The 23,730-nt window shown below is 39.8% G+C and overlaps 2 protein-coding genes across 2 annotated transcripts in view; both read right to left on the reverse strand.

Annotated features, from left to right (window-relative positions):
* Positions 1-273: 273 nt before the first annotated feature.
* On the reverse strand, positions 274-4,810 carry tigarb (TP53 induced glycolysis regulatory phosphatase b). Its single transcript, XM_036148879.1, has 6 exons — positions 4,701-4,810; positions 4,459-4,496; positions 3,458-3,579; positions 2,550-2,627; positions 2,331-2,441; positions 274-974 (listed from the first exon to the last, which is right to left on the reverse strand). The coding sequence occupies exons 1-6, from the start codon at positions 4,730-4,732 to the stop codon at positions 591-593; spliced, it is 765 nt and encodes a 254-aa protein (XP_036004772.1). The 5' UTR covers positions 4,733-4,810; the 3' UTR covers positions 274-590.
* Positions 4,811-6,293: 1,483 nt separating this feature from the next.
* ccnd2b (cyclin D2, b) overlaps positions 6,294-23,730 on the reverse strand; it is a 34,488-nt gene continuing 17,051 nt past the window's right edge. The window contains exons 5-7 of the mRNA XM_012873823.3: positions 15,623-15,782; positions 13,028-13,176; positions 6,294-8,901 (exon numbers count right to left, since the gene is read on the reverse strand). Coding sequence (XP_012729277.3) covers positions 8,737-8,901; positions 13,028-13,176; positions 15,623-15,782 — 474 coding nt within the window. The 3' untranslated portion in view covers positions 6,294-8,736. The remainder of the gene's footprint in view (positions 8,902-13,027; positions 13,177-15,622; positions 15,783-23,730) is intronic.

Raw genomic sequence — 23,730 nt, forward strand, 5'->3', positions numbered from 1 at the left:
CCTCCTGAATAAATGCACTCAAATAAAATGCATATTACCTGGGAGAGTCAATATATGGTTCATACAGAATAAATAACTTAATATCATGAAACGTGTCTTCCACCATTTTGTCGTATGATTAGGTGAGTTTATGGGCATTATTTAGACATTTTGTCTTTAACACAATGATGTCAAATGTGAATGCAAGCCTCAGGCCATTCAGCTTAAAATCCATTTCCAAGTTTACCAAAACTAATAATTTAACACCCTGCAACTAATAAACAAGCACAGTCACACATTTCACCTAGTATTTATAATGTGTTTGCCATCAGCCATGACTCAGACAGTGCTTCAACTTTTATTGCACACATAGGAGGAACATCTGCACTGAAAGACAGAATAAATACATTCAACTTTGGTAATAAATTATAAAAAAGGTAATTACATTACCAATTTATAACTGAAATGTCCTTCTGCGAAGGCGTAAAGCTTGAAGTACACGGTGATGCTAAATGACTTTCATCACATGCTGATTATCGAGATAACACCGTTGATTTTAGTTTACTGTGCCACTACTGATGTCCTACGCTGTTGTTCTTCCGTCTCGTTTCCTATTCAGGATGCTGAAGCTTTTCCAGGTGGTCCTTTCTGTTGGTGAAGAGACAGCGAGCGGCAGAGAGCACCGGGCCCGACTCGGTCCGGCTCAGAGCGACAACAAAGCGGCTGACGCCCGTGTTGGGACAGGGGGAGAGCAGCTGGGACATCTTCACGCCTGCAGGCATGCTGCACTTTAAGTCCTCCAATAGGTGCCTGATGGCCACCCGGATGTAAGCCCCGTGGCTCACCACCAGAACGTGAGCCGACGCCCCCTGGAGGTCGTCGCTGGCCGAGCCGCTGGGGGGGATGTCAGAGGAGGCTTCCTGCTCTGAGGAGCCGCGCACATCCAGCATTTGTTTAAAAAGGACTTGGAGAAAATGTTTGAACCTCAGCTTCACCTGGAATCAAGTGACAGGGAAGCTCAAAGTTGAACAGGATTAAGGAGGGGGGAAAAAAACTCAGCAGAGTCCTTGTTTTTGATCCGTTTATTAAAGATGCTTTATGGAGAGAAAAATTTAACTCAAATTATTTTTTATTTTTTTTTGAAGCAGAGAGCAAAAGAACAGCTGCTCACAACTGTCTTATATTGAACTGCTGCAGTATTTTGTCCAAATTATATTGTCCAAAATGGGTTTTCTCCTTCCATACAAACTCAACCCAGAAAAGCCATAAAGGTCTGCTCAGAAGTTTACATACACTCATCATGAGCAAAAATGCCTTAATCTTTTTTTCTTTCCAGAGTGGAATGATCAGACAATAATCAGATACGCTGATTTTAAAATCCCAAGGGTCATAAGATTTAAGTATAAGGTGATTTTTCTTTCTCACCAATATTTGGTGAAAAGTTCCTTATCAAGTTGCTCTCAAACCATTTGCTTTTTGTAGCCATCAGCAAGCTCCTAGCACAGCTTTGCAGGATAGTTGACCACTCTCCTTGACAGAAATTGTGTGTAGCTTAATTCATCTGGTTGGTTTCCTGGCACTTAGAAGACTTTTAAACATCCAAAAATATTTTATACATTAGGTCCTGTAAAGGGGCCATATTAAAATCTTAATATCAGCTTGATTTATTCCCTAAACAACTAATTTTGAGGGTTGATTGGGATAATTGAACACTTAATTGTGTCCAAGCTTGTATCTCCCATTTAGATAAAATAATATGAATTTAAATGTTAAAAACAATCCAGGAAACATCGAGGCTCGAACATATGATGCCGGATCACCAGAATCACTGTCCACAGAAAAGCAGGTTTAACAACAAGATCGGCTGCAAATCTGTTGAATTAAAACTGCTTTATATCAATGAGTATGTGCTCCCAATTCTTATTTTTAAGAATTTTAAACTACTGTAATGTGACTATTCAGTTAAAGTGAGCTCATAAAAAGTAGGAACATGATTAGAGAAGCATAAGCATGACTGTAAATGTAGGAAATATACATTTGGATGCATTCACTTGATGGAAAGGCTGTTGATTCTACAATTTTAGTTATAAAAGCTCCAAAAATGGCAATTTACAAAAAAAGACAAAAATAAAAAAACACTTAGAAAAGGCTTTACATTTAAGCAGAACTGCAAAATGCTTATTTCAATATGGCATAATTCAGGTTTTTAATTAATTTAGTTTTTCTTAAAAAAGCGAATTTGAGAGAAATCAGAAGTTTTTATACTGCAATACCCAACATTGCCCACTATGTGTCACTGTTTTACAATAAATACTCTCCTGCTCCTGACTGTTAAATTCTATCCAACTCACCTGGTCTAAAGTTTCTCCTCCTGGAGGCGTGTAATCCCGGCAGGCCTGGCCGGCTGCGTTCGCCATGTTCTTCAGATCCTCTTTGTGACGGCCTTCAGCCACGCCGAAACCCTGCACCGGGGCAGCTCAGTTCACAACCAAGCTCAGCAAGACACAAAAAAAAGCAAAAAAAATCCGAGGGCAGATTTGTTTTCCAACCATACAGTCAGCGGATCTTACCCGTTCTCTGAGTAAGGGCTCCAAAACCATCTCCATGCCAGAACAGTGAGTGTTGTTCCTCAGGATTATTTCCGCTGTCTGGAAAAAAGGACAAACAACATGGAAATGAATGAGTCAAGCACCAAAAGGTTCAGTCCCGGATTAAACGCACAGTGCTAATGCTCATTCATAGACCAGTGAGTCAAACGCCACAGAAATATAAGCGTCCGAACAGCTTTTTCATGCGGAAGTCATCCATCCTGTTTTCTGTCTTACTAATGAGATATGCGTGCGTTTCAACTGATTTTCCGTGGATGTTGGCCAAAGGATGTGAGGGTTTGGCACGGATTAATAAAAATAACAGAATCACGCTTTATGTAACTCATCCACAACGAAGCAAGTTATTAACGTCCTGAAAAAAAAAATAACCCTAACCCACTGATTTCTTCTGCTTTTGCTTTCTTTTTTGTCACACATTAAAAAAAAACAAGAAAACAAGTCAAAGATAAACTTATTAAGGAGAAAGATATCCAAACTGGCCAACATCAACCTGAAAAAAAATGAATACTCCACCTCACCAAACATTGGTTGTGTCCATAAGTTTGACAGAAAAATTTCCATCAGTCTTTTACATCACTGTGGAGAAACTTTGGATGACTTCTCCTGACAGATTTTGTTCATTTCAGCAACACTGGAGGCTTTTCAAGAATAAAAAGCCTGTTTAAGGCTTCTCATCTATTCTTCGGTTTCTCAGCAGCACGGTGTACTGCTTTTTTAGAAGTAGCCTACTTCATGTTGCCATACAGGTCCTATCTAAGTAATTTGATCACTGCAACGCATCAAGGTCTGAGAAGAAGTTGACCAAAAACGATTTGCTTAATCATAGGTAATCCATAATTTATAAGGGGGATGGGGAACATGTCTCTTACCTGCACAGCTCGCTGCAGGTTGCTAACGTAGACTTTGGAGAACTTGATGTCTCTGAGGTATCTTCCCACAGCCTCTCCCTGCTGCACACCAGTTTCTGACAGAGGCATGTCCACGCCCTGACCTAAAAGCAGAGAGCACTCAGTCTGAGGAAAAGCTAGACTTTGTCATTAAACAATGGCGATAAGACAGGATACCAATTATTACCTCAAACCTTTCATGTTTTATTCTAATACTTCTAATTTCCATTATCGTGACCTCTGGTTTTGTTTTTAAAAAAAGAATCTGGACAATACAGGAAAACACATTTTTTATAAACTTCCCTCTTATGTGAGAAAACTCGCAAACTGGGTTGTCTAGTATCACCAGTTTTACTTCATAATGTTTACTAGATGAAAACAAATGTTTTTTTTATCCAGTTATCACATTATTACTCTATATCTAAGTACGTTCACCTGATTTATTGAAATTTAAAAATCAGTATGTCATTCAAAGATAATAATAATAATAATAATAAAAATAGAAAAATACTTTAGATATTATGAAAGACATTTTATTTAAACCTAAAGTCAACATTATCAGAACAAGTGACTGTTGTGCTCCGCCACATGAAGTCTCTTATCTTCCGGTGCAGTAAACTATTAATCATTTACAGCCACCGATTTAAAAAGAAGAAGAAGAGAAAAAAGACTTTAACAAGCAGATGTACTGGTAGGTTATTATGTGATTGTTTTGCAATGATTACAATATGAGATCAACATGAAACTGAATCCACAGAACACTTGTGCCAATGAAAAACTGCACCAGGATACTATCTCATGGGGGGTAAAACACTGGAAGGCATAACACAAAGTATGTAGGGTTGTGCAAAATGTTAGCTGTAGTCTGAAACACAACCAGCTGTTCCACAGGGGATGAAACCCCCATTGTTTCTGTAATTTAAGCGCTACGTGCAAGCTAAACTTAAAAGTTTAACGAATAAAGCAATATTAGTACTTTTTACCTTGTAGGAGCTTGTCTCTGTTGTACTGTGTCTCTCCACTGTTTGAAAACAAAGCGAGTAAAATAAATCATGAATCACATTTCTCTGTTGCAGTTTAGTGACAAAACAAAGACTGGCTATTTTAACCGACATTATTCCACCAACAAGCTCGACAAAATAATTCATTGTTTCTTTACAACACGTATAAACTACCAACTAGGACAACCTAAGCGAAAAACGAGCCATTAAAAAGAGCAACTTACTGCCGTATGAAGGTTAGCGTGAACGTTATCATTTTCACCGGCTGCTCTCGAGCTACTTCCTGGCTACGTCATACGTCCGGAGAGACCGTCATGACGCACGGCGACGGAGTTTACAAAAATTAAAGTTAGCTTTTAAAGCTATATCAACAACAATTTTATACACCATAGGGTTTATATATATATATATATATATATATATATATATATATATATATATATATATATATATATATATAACAAAATAATCTGAGTTTTACTTTCTCATGGTTGTGTACCGATCCTCTTGGATGTAAGCCCCGGGGAACATTTTTTTGTCAAACCTTAATTCTTTTCCACTGTTTGCAACAAGTTACTTGACATGCTTCTAACGTGGGACAATTAACACAGACTTTAACAATACTGAAAAAGCCAAATAATATAGCAATTAAAACATAGGAAAATAAATGTAAAATCATTCTATAAAACTTGAGTTTCTTGTGGATAATGAGCCGGGACAGTCCCCACATGTATTATTGTTTAAATTATTACAAGCACACAGCCATATCACATTAGATTTACATGATTAAAACTTGCCCTGTCTAAACCTCAGATGACTAGCTTGGAGATTTCTAACTGTTAAAGCAAGAGTAAACACTGTTGAGATTAAACAAACCGGGGAATTTTAAAAAGGCGTCTGTCAAAGAGCTTATGGGTCTTTTACGGGATGTTAGAAAAAATAATAAAACACCTTTTGCACACCTTCCATGAGTAATACAGGATTTAACACTTAAGGCCATGAAAAAAGGTTAAATTTCTGTCTGGTGAACAATTTATAAGATGACTTAGTTATTATCTTGGAGAAACACCCAGCTGCAACCCATTTCAGTGTACTAGTGGAGGTTATCAAAGTTTTTACTTCGAATGTTCCGGTAATTTCAAGGGTTTCATCCCACTAAGGCTCCCAAACAGGCCCACAGTATCACAGTAACCATGACACGCTTTTATCATAATCATCGCACACAAGCTCCACCTGGAGTGTTTATTTCCAAAAAGCATTCACTCCTCCTGAAAGAGCATAGAGCCACAGTGGACAGTCGTCTGCATTGTTGATGACTTTGCAGCAATCCCTACTGAGCATGCATGAAGTGACAGTGGAGAGGAAAACCTCCAGCAGAACCAGTACCAGGCTCAGTGTCTCATCTGCCTTGACCCACTGAGGGTACTTACTACCATTAAGGTAATACTTTACACATCTTGTCAGTAACTTAGACAATAAATATTTGATTTAGCATGCTGGTGCTGATAGACTAATACAAAGAAAGAAGATGTCCTTTGATATGCATATTAGGTAAAATTAATGTCACTGAACTCGTTTTTTATTTTTATTTTTTTTTGCACCACATCCTTTTATAATCATTGTAAATTACTTAGTATCCAGTACTGGTTTAATAGTCTTTTGGCTGCTCTGCTCAGTGGGAAAAGCCAGTGGATCATCTGAATTCACAACAATAATGAAACCATTTCTAACCTTTTTCTCTTTTCACTGTTCTATCTGGTAGCTTTAGCGCCCCTGGTGGCGGCTAAACCTTAAACTAGAAAGACGAAGCAGACCAGTGATTTTAGCCAATTTATTGAGAACAGATTATTGAGGTACACAGGTGGTTGCTCATAGGGATACATGGAAAAGGATTTGTATGAACAACCACAACAAACAATCGCAGAATTGGGTAAATGAGTACCTCAATAAAAAATAAATGACAATGCATTTCATTGATCTGATCCAAAAATGTTCCCCAAATAGATTTGTTGTTGTCAATTTTCCAAAACAGGTATAAAACAGTATTGGTTATTGTTGAACTAGCACCAGATATAAAAATTAGCCACTTTAAGGTAGGCTGGAGACACTTAAAAAAAAAAAAAAAAAAATCAGTGGAATCTGGTAGGTGGATTTCTTAACAAATAGAACAAGGAAAAAAAAAAAAAGTGAAACCCGTTCAACGAATCGAGCTGAAGTCATTGCGTGTGATACGTGTGATGAGGTAATTGTGAGATGGCCTCTCGCTGTGTCTATCCAATTTAATTATCCTGAGGTACACAAAAAGCAGCAAGAATATCGACAGAACAAAGATAGAACAAAGGTTACAACGATTAAAACAATAAATGAATAAAACATGCTGATCAAAATAAGATTTCCAGTCCCGCACCAAACTCTGCTCCTTTTCCCTCTGGTACATTGACAAAAGAGAAAAGCAGACTTACATATACAACATATTAAAATATAGCAGCACACAAGTGAATGACAAAAAGGCATTTTTTTTGTGTAAGACTAGGAAAGGAAAAGCATAATAGCAGCAAAGAATGTCGTAGATTATTTCTTTCTTTTTTTTTACTTTGGAAATCTAAAAGCATTAAACATGCTGAACTTTAAAGCATTTTTTTAAAGCAATTTGGCTTTCTTTTTTTTTTTGCACATCGAAACAGGCATCAGAACAAACTAAAAAAACAGATTTTCGGTTCTAGAAATGTCACATGTATTTCAAGCATTTTTGTTCATTTAGAGATTTTTTTTTCGTTTTTTTTAAAACATGTGAAAAGGGGTGCCTTTACAACCGCAGTTCAGGAAGAAACAAAAACAGAAGGATGTAACTAGTAGATCTAATGGAATGGGTCTAAACAAACTGAAAATAAAATAACTTCAAGTTTAGGATCACAGAAGCACACCGAAGTCCACATGTGGCTTGCGTTGGTTTTCAAACTTTTATATAAAGGAGGGTGATTTTATTAAGTCTACTCACCAACTGAGGCAAAGCATTCAAGACAACATGCTTCACCCCATGGGAATCCAGCCCAGAAAAAAAAAACAAATAACTTAAAAGAAAAGAGAATAACAAATGACCCCGCCGAACCTTTCCTCAAAAAACCCTCCCCTTACCGAAACTTAAGGAGTGTGTTTTAAAAGTGCATCAATATCGTTCCACGTCGCCCTCTGTACAAAAAGGCCCAATGGTGTAAATTGATAACAGGAGAAAAATGCAAAACGCTAAAAGTTTCTCCTCCTGTCACTCTGATGTTTCTTGCAGAAACATCGTAAAGCTTAAAACAAAAAAAATCCTCACCTCGCCTTCTTTTTTCCCCCCGCATCCCACACTTTTGCACGCTGTCCAACCACTTTCCACGCACCTTTTTCACCTCCTTTTCAAGAAAACTCCGCAGTCTTTGTCTCCTCTATAACCTTGTAATGTGAATGACTTGCAAAAACTCTTTTTTTTGTTGTTTTTATTAAAACCTCTTTCGTCAATGCTAACCTTCCAAACAAACTCTTTAACACTCGAACACGACAGCAACAACGTGGCCTCGGCAAACACCAAGAGGCCACTCCGTGGAAACAGCAGCCACTGCTCCGGACCAACGGACCTGTCTCATTTCATGTCCTTCCTCTGTGAGCAGGCCCAGCCCACTCTGAGCCAGCACTTCTCTGCATAAATAATAAGCAGTGCTACAGGTACACCGTATGATAGATAGAGCAGCTAGCTATGATAGCGCTCCTCTGCTTTAACTGCTGCTATACGGATTTCCGAATAAAGGAAAACGCGGATAAAACTCTAAATTGACAACTACTCACTAAAGCTGGTTAAAGAGTCATATATGCTGGCTAAGTATACATCATTCGGTATATCTCATATATTTATGCAATTTTCAAGTATGAAAAATATTTTCAGGTTGCCGGTTGTCGGAACCAAAGGCACTATCAAGTTTTCAACAATTATTTGTCTGGTTCTTTTCTTAAATAGTTTGTTTCGTTACAAGAGATGTGTACAAAAAAAGGTGAAAATAGACCCAAACCAGGTGTGAATGGGGCAAAAAAAAAGGAAAAAAAACTACAAATTTCTTAGTTGCTAAAAGTTCATAGATTGTCGCGACATCACTGAAGGTGGCAACTTAAAATGGATACTGGCAGCTCATGCCCCCCCTCCCCCTCTTTTCCCTCCAGCATCAAGCTCCTGTTAGTTCATTGGTAAGAAGGCACATGCTGGCCGAGTCAGGCAGCGACGGGGGTTCATAAGTTGACGTCACGCATGTCCGTGGGGGTGCTCGACTGATCCTGCTGCTCCCGCGACTTGCTGCCAGCTCTGCCGCCGCTCTCCTTTCCGTACTGCTGGCCCTGCTGCAGGCTGGAGGCGAGCACGCGCTCGATCTGCTCCTGGCACGCCCTCAAACAGTCCTGGAACAACAAGGGTCAGATGTGGTTAAACGTGCTCGCTTCCATCAAACTATCCCAAATCTCAGAGCTAATGAAACTACAGAAGAGGATTAAGGCCACTCAAAAAAAAAAAAAAAGTCTACTCAATTCTGACTTTAATCTCAGAATTCTGAGAAAAAAGTCAGAATTCTGAGAAAAAAGTCAGAATTCTGACTTTTTTCTCTCTGAATTCTGAGGGGGAAAAAAAGTCAGAATTCTGACTTTAATCTCAGAATTCTAATATTAAAGTCAGAATTCTGAGAAAAAAGTCAGAATTCTGACTTTAATCTCAGAATTCTGAGAAAAAAGTCAGAATTCTGAGAAAAAAGTCAGAATTCTGACTTTAATCTCAGAATTCTGAGATTAAAGTCAGAATTCTGACTTTTTTCTCAGAATTCTGAGATTAAAGTCAGAATTCTGAGAAAAAAAGTCAGAATTCTGAGAGAAAAAAGCCAGAATTCTGAGAAAAAAGTCAGAATTCTGAGAAAAAAGTCAGAATTCTGAGAAAAAAGTCAGAATTCTGAGAAAAAAGTCAGAATTCTGACTTTAATCTCAGAATTCTGAGATTAAAGTCAGAATTCTGACTTTTTTCTCTCTGAATTCTGAGGGGGAAAAAAAGTCAGAATTCTGACTTTAATCTCAGAATTCTGAGAAAAAAGTCAGAACTGAGTAGACTTTTTTTTTCTTTTGAGTGGCCCTAATCCTCTTCCGTATGAAACACTTGAAGAGCCTCAAAATGTTTTTTTTTTTCAACCAATAAATTCAATGAGCAACATTCAAATGGCAAAATCCCTAATTCATTATTGGTTTATACCCAGACATTTACGCGTGGAGTGAAATCTACAAGTCACACAGAGTAAAGCCCAGTAGTGCGTAATTCAACCTCAGTATAAATCCAGCTGTTCTGTGAAAGCCTTAAGAGGGCTGTTAGAGAACAATAGTGGGAACAAAGGAACAAATCAGACAGGCTGGGGATAAAGATGTGGGGAGGTTAAAGTCGTGTCAGGTTATAAAACAACAGTCCAAGCCTTGAAAATTTCTCGGCTCAATCAACCTATCGTCTGAAGTTGGGGAGAGCATGGCACAACCACAAACCTACCAGAAACGAGGCTATGCATCGGAACAAAACGACTTGGAAAGTCCCATGGTAACTTTGGAGGAGCTGCACAGATGAAAAGCTCAGGTGGGGAGAATCTGTCAACACCTAATGTCAGCTGTGCACTCTAAAAACAACAGTTATTGCAATTACAAATTAGTCTTTACATTTAGTCACGTTATAATCCTTCTCTTTTGTGTATTTTGTTGGGATTTTAAGCGATTGAACAACACTAAGCTGTGCCCTTTTGAAAGCGATGCAAGAGGAAAACAATTGCTGAACACATTTCCTTTGGTCACATGAGAGTAAAATGTAACATTTTGCCCTATTTATGGCGGAAAACTGAGACTGCAAATCACTCTGAACACACCATCCCCACCGTCACACGGTGATGGCAGCATAATGCTGTGGGCATGCTTTTCTTCCTCAGACAGAGAGAAGCTGGTCTAAACACAGGTCCGCCATGTAAGAAAAACTGTTGGAGGCAAAAAATAAACCACAGGAGGTTCAACTTTAAGACTGGGGCGTCTTTCAACACATAGGCAGAGCTGCAATGAAATGGTGTTGTGTGTCAAGAGCCCAGAACTGAACCGAAAGAGGAATGTGTGGCGAACTTTAAACTTTAACTTTAAAACATTCTTTTTCTCCATCCGATGTTGTTGAGCCTCTCTAGGTATCTAGATGTGCAAAGCTGAAGGAAAAAAAATCCCCAAAAGTCTTACACTGTACATGCATCAGCTAAATAAAGCGCACACCGCACTTTTCAGATTGTTTTCATTTTTTTATTTGAAGTCGGTGAATAATTTTTTGCTTAAACTTCATAATTATGCACAACTTATTGTTGTTCAATCACTTAAAATCCCAACAAAATACACAAAAGAGAAGGATTATAAGGTGACTAAGTGTAAAGAGGGACTATAAAAACTTATAACTGTTATTTTTGTTCATATTTAAGACAACATAAAGTGATTATAGGTGAGCCGGTAGCACACCTGGACGTAGACGCGCGCCTGCATGTTTCCTTTTTGCTCTTATTTGTCACGCAGATTGCTCGACCCTTTTCATTCACATGCCAGGCATACCGCAGGGGAATTAAATGTCTAGGTGGGTAGGTGGTCCTGCCTGCACCATGAGCAGAACAATGAGTACCAGCGCGCTCTCAACACCGACAACAGAGCAGCGACCGAGACACGGCGGGTACAGCAATCCTCTCCCCGACCCGATGCACGTTCATGCAGGAGGGGGGGGGGGGGGGAGCCAGGGGGTCCTGAAAGAGCTCCGGGTAGCGTCAGGCAAAACAAAGACTCTGCATACCCTTCCTCCACCGCCGCAGCCGGGGTATAGATGGAGAGAGGCCTGGAGGAAATGGCTTTGACCTGCTGCACCCCCCTGACCCCTCTGGGTTTGGGCCTAAAACAGAACCCAGGACGGTCAGTGGGACCGGATGTTTTTGTAAAACCTCTATGAAAGAGGATCCTTTCTCCGTCGACCCCCGCCCCCCCAGCAGGTCTGCGCTGAAGATGTGGGAGGTCTGCCTCCCTCAGCCGAATGCAGAACCCTTAAAGAACGAGACGAAGCTCACAAAAAAAAGAAAAAAAAGAAAAAAGGCCCACATTCCTTTAAAATGTACGAATAATTGGAACCTGATGGGCCGCAGTCAGGGGCTCTTGTTATGACGGCGATGTTGGGGGGCCCCACGTAACCAAAGCAACGCCGCCACAAGCTAGGAGACGACCGTGTTGGTGTTGATTTTAACACTGTTTGGAGCCTAGCGCTAAATATTGTTAAAACAAAACAACGCCTGCGGCCGTTTAGTGGGACAAAAGCAGAAAAACAAACCGAGTGAATGAAGTTTAATTAAAACTTCATCTCATAATGCCCATAAATTAACTTTACATAAGCTTCATATAAACCCATTAACCTTTCTTGTATTTATGCATCATGTATGAAAAATGACAGCAAAATCCTTCCAGACATAATTTAAAAGTCACCGGAAGGAATATAGATTTATTTCTTGCCTGAGCAACAAATAGGAGCCTGAATGCGACCAATCAGCAGCTCAGATGAGAGGAGGACGGCGGCTGAATCGACTGGGGTTCCTTTTCAGGACTCAAGTTTCCACAAAGTTCTCAGTCCTTTTTTTTTCTTTTTTTTTTTTTACGCTGTTTTAAAGTATAAATATGAAAGTCTGCTGTGAATTTCTGCAGCGGTCAGAATTTAAATGCGGAGCCGGCAAAAAGAACAGAGGAATGAAGGAAGGACAGCTGGGCGGCACGGACTGAGAAACAAATGGACAAACGACTGGATAGATGGATGAACGGCGGACGTTCTGACAGGGGGGGGGGTGTTCCAGGACTACAAATGTTTTGCAAAGCTATTTTATTTTCCCCACACTTATCCAGACCTAGAAGCAGTTAAACAAAAAACCCCAGACTTTCAGCAGAGCGCACAGGAACCCTGAAACGGTATTAAATATCGTCCAAACCGTAGAAAAGTCTCATTCGGGCGAGCCTGCAGCGTTTAAGTACCGTCTTTACTATTAGTTCGGTTGACCGCAGCTGTTGTGAGCGTCGTCAGCGTGACTCCCGACACCGTGTTACATCCAGCGATGCTGCATTTTTTTCCCCCTGCAGACATGACAACAGCTCGGAGAACATTCATTCACTCAGGATGTTTTCCTGCCTTCATTGCGAGCATGTTCCTCCACCAGGAGGGGTCCACAGCTAAAGTGGGAGGCACGCAAAGAAACTGCATGTGTCCCACCACAAGAATGTGGGCTCCGAGTTTTAAGAAGACATTCCCCCAGCCGCTGCTCTTTATAGCAGCAGTCTAGCAGCTCGACCAAGACCCAGAGAGCTCTTCTCTCCCTCTCTCTCTCTCTCCATGAGGAGCAAATCGCTTCAGTCTGCCGCGACTCCAGTCGTCACTCTTGTTTACTCAGGAGGCTTTTATGCCGCTTGCGTGCGATATCGCAATCCTGGATAATAGCCGTTGTTTCGGTGTAAAACTCACCACTTCAGTGTTGGTGATCTTAGCCAGCAGGTCCGTCAGGTTGTCTCGACTCAGCCTCTGGTCGTTGTGGTCCAGCTGCAGGCCGCAGACGGCAGCCGCCATGCTGCCGGTGGCGATCATAGACGGAGGGTTCATGGCGAGGCGGTCATCTGCCAAGAGGAGACGCTTTTAATGCAATTATTCAAAAATTTGACAGCGTGTGTCGGCGTGCGGCAGGTGGAGGTGACCGAATCGCACGCTGCACAGTTCAACACGGTTTTTTTCCCACAGTCTGGACGTCCAAACAGACAACAAACCTGTGTGGGTTTTTCCTCCTTAGAAACCTCCGCTCTGATTGCAAAAGCAGAGCAGGAATTTCTCCCACTCGCTGCGCAATGAGCTCCAGGCATGACTCCCCCGAGCCCACATGCGAGTCTGAGAAACTTGACTCTGCAGCAGACGTGGATGGATGAAGCAGGATCCCGTTCTCAACTCATTTAAAGTTTCTCTTATGCCCAAAAGCAGCTGCTGTGTGAAGAAGGCCTCGAATTATGCAGACAAAGGAGCGCAGCAGACAGACAAGGAAGTTTCTGCACCCTAAACATGTCATCTATATAGTCAAACACGGCGGCGGCAGGATCATGCTGTGGGGATGCTTTTCTTCAGTGTGCGAAATACCTGTCAATATTTGGGGGGGTCCCCATCTCCCGATTGTTGCGCAATACCAATGTAAATTTTCTCAATATGCAGTAGGCCTATAACATTACAATGTCAAAGTCAAAGTTGGCTTTAATGTCAATTCTTCATCAGACATGCAAGGACTCGAGAGAACGTTTCTCATTCACCAACAGTGAAACAGATAAAGTTCACAGGCACAACAGATAAGATCAGTTCCTAATACTAAAATTTAAACATTTTTAGTATTAATTGTTGTCAACGTTACGTCTTTCTTCTGTTTGGCACGCGCATGCCTAATTTGCATACGCGGACAGGATTGGCTGGCTCCACTTGGCAAAAAACAAAACATATTTCCCCCAGAATCATTAAAGTATGTCTTATTCTGATATTTGTGAATAAATGTTTTGAATTTTAAATACTGGACATGTTGAGCTTAAACATTTTTTAGTGACCATTAGTGACAAAAAAAAATATTTCATTTTTAATTTTTTTGACACAATTTGAGACCCCCTTTAAATTTTGCTTTTGAGGCTTTCAGGGGTTCTCATGGGTTAATCGGGGGGGTCGCACTCTGCTTTTCTTCTTCTTTGGACAGGAAGACAGGGATGATGGATGAAGCTGAATGCAGACTTTGGATCCGTCTGTCAAATAAAATCCCACAAAAAGTCCAATGACCTCTTTGGCTGCAAAATGAAATGCGGGTCCAGGGGTGTGAATGCTTGTGCAAGGTGTCCCCCGCGTCTTTATGACTCTGCAATGACAATCTGCCATCAACACCCACCGGTCAGCAGTTTTCTACTTCTTGTTTCTTTACATTTAACAATTTCTGTACATCTAAAAGCGCAGGATGCAGGTTTATTAAAAAAAAAAACAGCTGAAAACTACCTGCAGCCAAACAAGTAAACACGTTTTCCTCCAGCCCTGAGCCTGACTGCTTTACTTAAACCCCTCTGCAACCGTCCTAACCTCGAGGGAGCAGCTGTCCGTATAGGAGGAGCGTCGCCAATATAAGAATAACATCTCCACTCTGCATAAAACTCCAAACATTTACATTACAGCTAAACCGCAGCAGGCTTCCCCTTTCTTCCCCCCCGCTGTGGCTGCTCCGTGCTTTGATATGAGCAGCTGCTTATGAATAGCAGAAGCAACCGCTGAAACACACCCAAATGCATAAAGAAGTGACAGAGAAAGCTGCGCAGAGCCGCGCGGAGCATGAAACCCATTAAAGAGGCCCGCGTCTGCACCGATTGGCCCGATGCAACCGCGCTGACGCTTCTGAGGTGGTTTGTCGCATCCAAGAGACCTCCCTTGTTTTGTTGCCTTCATCGAATTAACCGGGGAGTGTCTGGCGACGGGCCGCCGTCTTGTGACCGATTCCTACATATTATGCCTATTAGATGATCATGAAGTAGCATTTCTCTCCAGGATATGAAAATATTAAGAGGGATTCCTAGTACCGGCAAAGAAATCCCATGAAGATATAAAGGAAAAAGCCTAAGGGGGACAAGCTCCCCTTGAGTTTATTTTGGACATGAGGCCAGGATGGGAGGAGGAAGGAAGATCAGCCTGACTCTTTAAACCTGGAAGCTTCCCTGTCAACAAACATTTCAGGGAGAGAAGAGCAGGTCCACGTCACGGTGGAGCGAAACAATTAACAGAGATCCAAACCCAGATCAGATAAGCGATTAATTGGAGCAACACGGATGAGAACTTTAAGTAGCTGTGAAGAAGGGGCGGAGGGGTTTGGAGAGACAAGAAAGAGGATAAATCAGCCTGCAGAGACCAGAGTCGTCAGAGATGACTCACTGCGGGGGAATGCGCGCATGTGTGGGAATATTCTAGGAGTGAAAAACCGGCGAATGAAGTGTGCAAACATGTGAGGAAAAAGTGCAATAATAAAAAAAAAAAAACACACCAAACGACCGGAGCTGAGGTTACCTGTGGCACAAAGGGCGATGAATGTCAGCGTGTGTTTCCGCACCATCGCCTGCTTGTTTTTGGGAAGGGGCAGCCGGCGCATGATGTGCTCTATAAAATCATTGGGGATGACGGAGGCCATGTTCCACTTCAACTTCCCCAGGACCACCAGCTCCCAGTCCTGCAGCGTCAAGAAACACAAGTCAGTTGGTTAAAAAAAAAAAAAAAAAAACCGTGATTCTGGAGCAAAACCCACCCAGTCGCTGCTGCCATGACTTCATTGACCATAAAAACATCAGAGCCGGCTCTCATTCCCAGAGGAAATGGCTCTGTGAGAAGAGCAACATTTCTTCAATTTTATCTCTCCTCACTGTATCTTATTATCTGCATGCCTTTCTCATTCCTCGCATCCTTTGTGTTCATATCGCCGGCATGTGACAAGCTTTGCCCCGCTTAGAGGCCCTGCCAATAGACAGCGAGCGCCGAGCTTCCTGTCACAAGCCTCAAAGAGCTACAATGAGTTCACACTGCACAGGCAACAGGCCGTCTTTGTAGCAGCAAAGCAGGTCTGCACATTTTCACCTTTTAATCCCCCGGTCTCGGTTTTACTGCGCTCAGACGTCAACCATTTTCTAATCGTCTATTCGTCGCTTGCTTAACTTTCCGTATCAAGAGCACAGATGGGTCGTTAATCATTATCTGCAGCAGATCGATTAGGATATTCTCACCCTTGAACTTGAAAAGGCTTGATACCTTCTAGGGCTGAACAATTAATCGCATTTTCAATATAATCGCGATTTAAAAAGACGCAATTTCCAAATCGCAGAGTCTGCAATTTTTGGCTATGTAACAATCAGGGAATTAGACACGTCCATTAGGTGTTGGTAAAATGTTTAAAGTGGGTTTGCCTTCACATGGAAGGGAAGACAGTTGCAACAGGGAGATAATCTAATTTTATTACTTGTTTTAGAGTTTATATAATCATACATAGCATTAAGTACAGGTCAATCAGTTTAATACATAGACTTGTTGGTTGCACTTTATGTTCAACAAGGGTTGATGTCCAAATCAACTAAAAGCTGTTTTCTTGAATAATATTCTGATTAATAGAAACATTAAAAGTTCTTGTTTTAAATAGTCCTAGTTTACAAACATCTTTATCTAGAGGCCATTTTTGTTGCTTGTGGTTAACGCAGAGAAAAGTCAAAATTGCAATTTTGGTTGAAATATATTGTAGGCAGAACGCAATAATTTCTGCTCTGAGTTTAGATGCTGTGGGTCTTTTAGCAACTAATCTGCACAGCGAGGAAACAAAACGATTTTTTGTTTGTATATGTTTAAAAAGACATGATAAATTAAACTGGAAAAAAAATTTGCATTAAATCGCAATATAAAAAAAAAAAAAAAAAAAAAAAAAAAAAAAAAAAAAATCGCAATTAGATTATTTTCCAAAATCGTTCAGCCCTAATACCTTCCACCAAACAAGGCCGCTGTCATTCGCTAATATTTTAGCTTTTAGTAACAAAAAGGAAAGCTGCAGCCACCCTGCTGTTTACCTGTTATTTTTTTCAGCAGGCAGGTTTGCACAAAGTTGGATAAATCAAAATACAAGTTGCGTGCAGCGTCACCCAAACTCACTTTAAATGCAAATTGGAGGACGGTCGGAACCGGTTTATAATTGACGCGACGCCGCTTGTCAATCAATCCTGGAGGCCCGTCAGTAACTTACCAATCAGCGATTGCAATTTGACTCAAAGTTAAACGGCTCAAAGCTCCAACCCCCCACCAACGTTCTGGGATGTTACATTACGAACGCGTCGCTGTACGAGGGATTTGGGTAAAAAAAAAAAAAAACATGAGTAGAAATGGTTAAACGCTCTCAGAAGCTAAAGTATTATTCAGACACGCGTTTGCTCGAACATTTATGGTGGAAAACTGTTTTATTACTTTTCCCAACCCTAAAAAGCATCTAGAAAAATACAAAAGATGGATATGTGGCAAAGCGACCTCATGAAACAGTGATCGATGGGGAACTACTGCATATTTGTCTGTAAGAAGGTAACTCAGTTTTGGTTGATAAACATTGTGCTTAGTGGTTAAATTAAAGGTAATGGTTGACATAGGGCTGGGCGGTATGAACCAAATAATCACAATACTTTAGGATGAATATCGATAAGCGATATTTATCTTGATACGTGATATCTTTAACATTGAATCAAAGCATCATCCCAAAAGTCTCACACACTGCAAAAACGGATCTAAAAATAAGTAAAACATTCTTTAAAATCTGTGTTTCTGTCCTAGATTTGAGCAGGTAAAGAATATTATCTGCCAATGGAATGAGTATTCTGACCCCTAAAATAAGATTATTAGACATCCTGCACTTGAAATAAGACGATGGAGATGAATTTTTCCTATTTTAAGTGTAGAACTCTTATTCCATTGGCAGATCATTTTATTAATCTGCTCAAATCAAGGACAGATACACTAATTTTAAGAAAATCTTACTTATTTTTAGTTCCGTTTTTGTAGTACTGGAAAATTTTTTGAACACAGAGCTGTAGATAAATATGAGAAACAGCTGAAAAATAACAAACTGGAATACATAAAAGTATAACCATGACGCAATATAGACCATCTCGATACAAATTAAAACGCATCCTCTTACGTCCCTTTTTAAAAATTCTCAACATTTTTAAAATCAAGATATGAATTTTCCAGCCCTAGCTTGATGCTAGTTCTGCTGTGTTTTATGTGTTTTGGATAAATGTATATTGCAACTTCTGGTTGCCAACGTTTTTTGGTTGTCAGCTACGATCAGTTAACAGGACTGATTTTGATCAAAGCGTTTAATGTGTCGTGTAAATTAAAGTTTCTACAACTACTGCAGTCCTCAGTAACTATGTTATAATTTTAAGTCTGTGACTCCTCTAATTATATATATTTTTTTTATTTTGACAAAGTTTACATCTTTGTGTCTTTTGCATTGACTTGAAAGACCATTGAGTTGTTGCAGCAGTAAAAAAAACACTAAAGGCCCCCAAATCAAAGCCTCATTATATTTTTAAAGAGAAATTTTAAGCATTTTAATGAGTAAGCTTTTTGTCGTGATTTATTGAATTATGAGTAGGAAAACAACTTTGATTCCGGATGTGGGGTTAGCTTGGGGTTGTTTTTATAGACAGCTTTATGCTCAGCTAAAGATTTATAGGGTAAAGGGGCGAGAAAACTCATGGTTCTCCCAAGCGATTTAACCCAAGGTTCTTTGTTTGACTCTTTGGGTTCTGTTTCTGTAAAGTCCTGCTTAGACTTTACAATAAATACATAAATGCAGGTCAGACTTTTAACTCCTTCTCAGTCCAGGAAAGTCCAAAAAGTTCTTGTAAGTGTTTTTATATTTCTATTACATTTCAGGAGAATGTTAGTCAGGATTTAGAAAAATATAAGGGCAAAATTACAGCTCCAAGTAGGTGGTAAATGAACTTATTGGGTTTACTGAAAAAAAAAAAAAAACAATCTGCATCACATTTTTTTTTTATTGATTTGTCCAAATCCTTTGTGCACATCTAAGGACATTAACCTGGCCAGCCACACTGATCATGTGTAGCACTGTAGTTCTGCACATTATCAATCTGGGACCGCTACATTTTAATCAGTTTGGAGAAAGGAGGGAATTTCAGCAGAACTTTCTGAGCTGATTGGGCGAAGCGACACCTATGGTTGGTTTTAGCCAATCAGGGTATCAAATTAAAACATAAGCAGCAGGCGCCATGAGAAACCACAAGAAGGTAAGCTAGTCAAGGCATTTATTGCTTTTCTACTATCAAAGAAGAAATTGTGGATTCTTACAAAACAGATCTGGTAGCAGCAGCTACGAATATTTGTGTTGGTTCGGTTGTGGACTCAGCAGCTCCTGCTTTCATCACAGCTGTATTTCCCGCCTTAAACCGCCATACTGCAACGTGATTGGCCCAACCGCTTTTTGGTTCGGACACAAAATGGTTGAATCCAGAAAGGTACAGGATGGATTCTCATGTGTTTGTGAATGCACAAATACCGTCAGAATTCATCTTGCAGGCGAGGTTAAAGGGTCGTAGCCAGGCCTCAAACTTCACGCTCTCGCTAAAAAAAAATTCTAAATGCTTTAACTTTCAAATAGAAAGACATCACTATACAGAAGCTGATTTGATTTGGGTGCTCAACAATACTATTCGGTCATAGCTGACATTATCTAAGCCCCGCCCTTTTGAGGACAGGTAGTCGCTCTTTTCACTTGGAAAACCTTCTCTGTTGCTATACTGACCTTATACACTTAATTGTTAAGCTAGTTTCCAACTAAGTCTATGTTCACACTGCAGGGAAATGCACCCCAAATTTGATCTTTTTGCCCACATACGACCCATATCTGTCTTTTTTATGGCAGTGTTAATGGTCCAATTCCGCTCTTTTCACCCAAAAACAAATAAAAAATCTGATTTGTGCCACTTCCATATGTGATACTAACTCAGATATCATTGGATGTTTGTCATGTCACTTTTAAATCAGTTCTTTACGTGACTTTTGTTGTTAAATACACGCCGACACACAATGGTAGCAGTTAGCGCTCCACAAAAGACCGTTGTTAATAGCGGTGCATACAGGAAGTCTTCCTTAATTTTTCGCCAGACAAACGGCAACAAACTCCATTGGGAAAGTTGTATTGTGGACAAAAGACCTCTGAGCTGAGTCTGATTGAACGTAGTATCAGGGCTTACTTACGGTGCAGAATTGAGCAACGCTGAACGCCTGTGGTCGCAATACATACTGGAGAGGCGCTGAGCTGAGATGCCCCGTCAATGTTTAATTTCAGTTTGTTCCTAAACTTAAGCTTTTTTCCAAATCCACAAAGCAACATCAATCGATCCCCACAGTGACGCCCTCAGGAGGGAAATGAAATAGAAGTATAAAGGCAATACTTTGACATCTATGTACATATGTAAAGTACAATTTCTTACTCTCTGGTCATGTGACTGTATTGCTTTAGGTTTCATTTCCCTTCAGTGAAATGGGTAAAAAGACTTGTGCTTATTCTGCACCTTTTGTAACGAATATGTTGCATGATGACTGAAAATTAACACTTATCTTTGAGAGCTTTGAAATCAATAAAGGAATTTTAGCTTAATTCCATAATATGAATTTTTTTCATAGTTTTGTCCATAAATGTATTTTATATGCTTAAAATTTTTCTGTGAATGACTATGCAACTTAATTTTGGTGCTGCTGCCTCCCAAGACTTCAACAGGATTTTTTTCAGGTAAGATAAAGGTTTAATAATAATAAAAAGTCAGTGCAACCAAACTGGCAGAACCACAGTCATCTTATTAGTCACAATATTAATTTCTATACAGTTGATTAAATAGTTATTAAAGAGTTATTTTAATAATCTGATGTTACTAATTGTAAAAGGTTTAACCTGTTGCAGTTCATTAGCATGGAAATCATTTTCAAAAAAATCTGGTTATTTTTATGTGTATCTTCTTGCTCATTGTTTTTTATATATTTTATATTTACTACAAAAAGCAACGGCAGCACTCAGTTTCAGACAATTTAGAAATCCACTTCCTCTTGCTGGTTGTTCTGGCAAACACAAACAACTTGGAAAATTATTCTACAAATCTCTAAAATATCATTAATCTAATTAAATTACATATCCGATCAACTGACTTGTCGGTCTACACCACGGTCTCTTTTCTCTCGCCTGTGTTCGTTGGTTTCGGCCACACCTCTTCTTCCTTCTTAACTGCTGTGGCAGAGTTACAGCACCACTCACTGGTGTGGCATAGGTATTACAACACCTATAACCTTGGTTTCATCTGTGGACTCAAACGTTCTAATGTGCAGATACAGTATTCGGCTCCGTGTGGATGCAGCCTAAATGAATACTTCCCATCACTCCTATCAGGGTAATGCATTTATTAAGCTACATCTGGAACATCTGCAGCAGACTAGCTTCCCTGAGCAAACAGAACCACTAATTAACTTGCTGTTAAACTCAGAATTTTACTATAAGGACAGCAGAGCAGCACAAAAGGCAAGATTTTCTGTGTAATAAACTATTTAATATATATATATCAGATGTTTATTTCTATATTTATGCTTAAGCCTAAAAAACAAATATGGTATAGATTTAACTTTAATTATCGTGTTACATTATTTTAGTAGCAGTATGAATAATTGTTGGTTGTTTTAAATAAAAGCAATTAGATCTCATTCCACATCTAAGCAAAACCTTCAAGTAATCACTGCAAACAATAAACCTGTAGTATTTGTTATCAACTTTACCCTACTGTTGAAAACCTACCAGCCTATTCTTAGGTCCAAGTCCATAAAACAAATTAAATGGACACAAAAGTATGAATAAACAAAAGCCATGTGAATAAAACGTATTACAAGTTCCAGTCGCACTCGAAAGACAGAATTTCTGACCTCTGAGTTGGGAATTTAGACTGGAACGCACCCGAAAGTCGGATCGACGAGTCGGAAAGTCAAAGCAACACGACCGTACCTGACTTCAGGATTCAAAATGGCTGCAACTCGCACCAACATTGAGCAAAACTTCATTACTTTGACCCGTTTTAGCCGCTCTCTATCATTTATGTAACCTTTAATCAGTCGTACACGTACTACTTTTCAGCATTCATAAAACAAGATGTTTTAGCACTGTTTATATGCATAAAATATTCTATACCACAATGTTATTGTAATTGTACGTTTCATGTTCAGTTCAACAGTTCGGCACAGCTTAAAAAAGACATTAAGATTTTGCAGCAAAATGTGACTTAAAGCATTCTGAGACTCAAGTTGGATGTTTTGGTACGTTTAATAATTTGGTGCGAGCATCCATTTCCCTTCTGTCAGACAAGCAGGAAACTGGAACGTAATTTCTGACTTACCGGTTACGAATTCTGAGGTTAACAGAATGCTTCATAAGTGCTTTCCTTGCACCTCTTATGGTTTATACCAAACTGAGATCATATTAACATGTAATTAGGCAACAGATTCAGTCAATCATAAATACAACATTCTTGTCACAAAGTGTTGTGTTATAAGAGCAGTAGGACCCCTCCATCTTGGCTTTAAAATCCCCATGTAAACAGCCAGCTGAGTGCAACACAACGTCACAGGAGAGAAGAGGGTTCTGCAATGTCTTCATGGAGCAGTTTGTGATTTTTCAGTGTGAACAATGTTGTTTAAAAAGCACCTCTTTCTGTTGTCTGGTAGTTTAAAGGCCAAAAGCTAAAAGCAGACAGACATCTTAAGCACATTACAATCAAGATTGCTAATTAGCAGCACAAGCTAAAGGAAAATATTTTAATTTAATTTGCTAAACATCAGAAATAGAATCAAATGCAAGTCAACTTCATGGCTAAATTCTGATGAAACTCTTCGACGTTCAAACGTAGCGATGATGAAAAACACCATGTAAATTGCGACTTCCTCTACGGTAAAAGCAAATCATCTAAAAGCAAATGCAAGTACCGAAACTCCGACACCAGGTGGGGGCCGTCCCCACTGGCTCTCTACCAGAACAAACTCAGTAACCTCGGACGTCGCTAACCATTCACATTTGCGTGGGTTTCCTGTGCATAACCCAAATCTTACGTTAAAAGACAGATCAGTGATAGTAAGGCGAGCAGGCAAGAGCTTCTGCTGTTGCTGCGCTCGCTTCCTGAACACTGAGAACAGTTTCGACAACCTCTACTCCAGTGCGTCATCTCTTAAAGGCCGTTTCTTGTCAAAGAAAAATATACTTATTGCATCTAAGAAATGCTGTTCCTAATTATTGATCAAGTTGCTAAACAAGAGATGACGTAAAAAAAGATCTAAATTTACTCCCTTCTTAGCATCTAATGTGCTAAAATAAGGTTATAAACAGCAAAAACCCAGACAACTACAATGCAATCTATCTCATACTGCACTATTGGCACTAGATGGCATCACACGCCTCTGCAGTCGATGTGGGTCCTCAGCACAGACGTGGCTGTGTTGTTGCACGGTTTCACTTGGGATGAAAATAGGATACTTCCTGTGAGACTAATTCGTCCATTAGCATTATAAAATCCTCCAAAAAAAGAATGTGACGCCGCATT

The sequence above is a fragment of the Fundulus heteroclitus genome, chromosome 17, assembly GCF_011125445.2.
Source record: "Fundulus heteroclitus isolate FHET01 chromosome 17, MU-UCD_Fhet_4.1, whole genome shotgun sequence".
NCBI lineage: Eukaryota > Metazoa > Chordata > Actinopteri > Cyprinodontiformes > Fundulidae > Fundulus > Fundulus heteroclitus.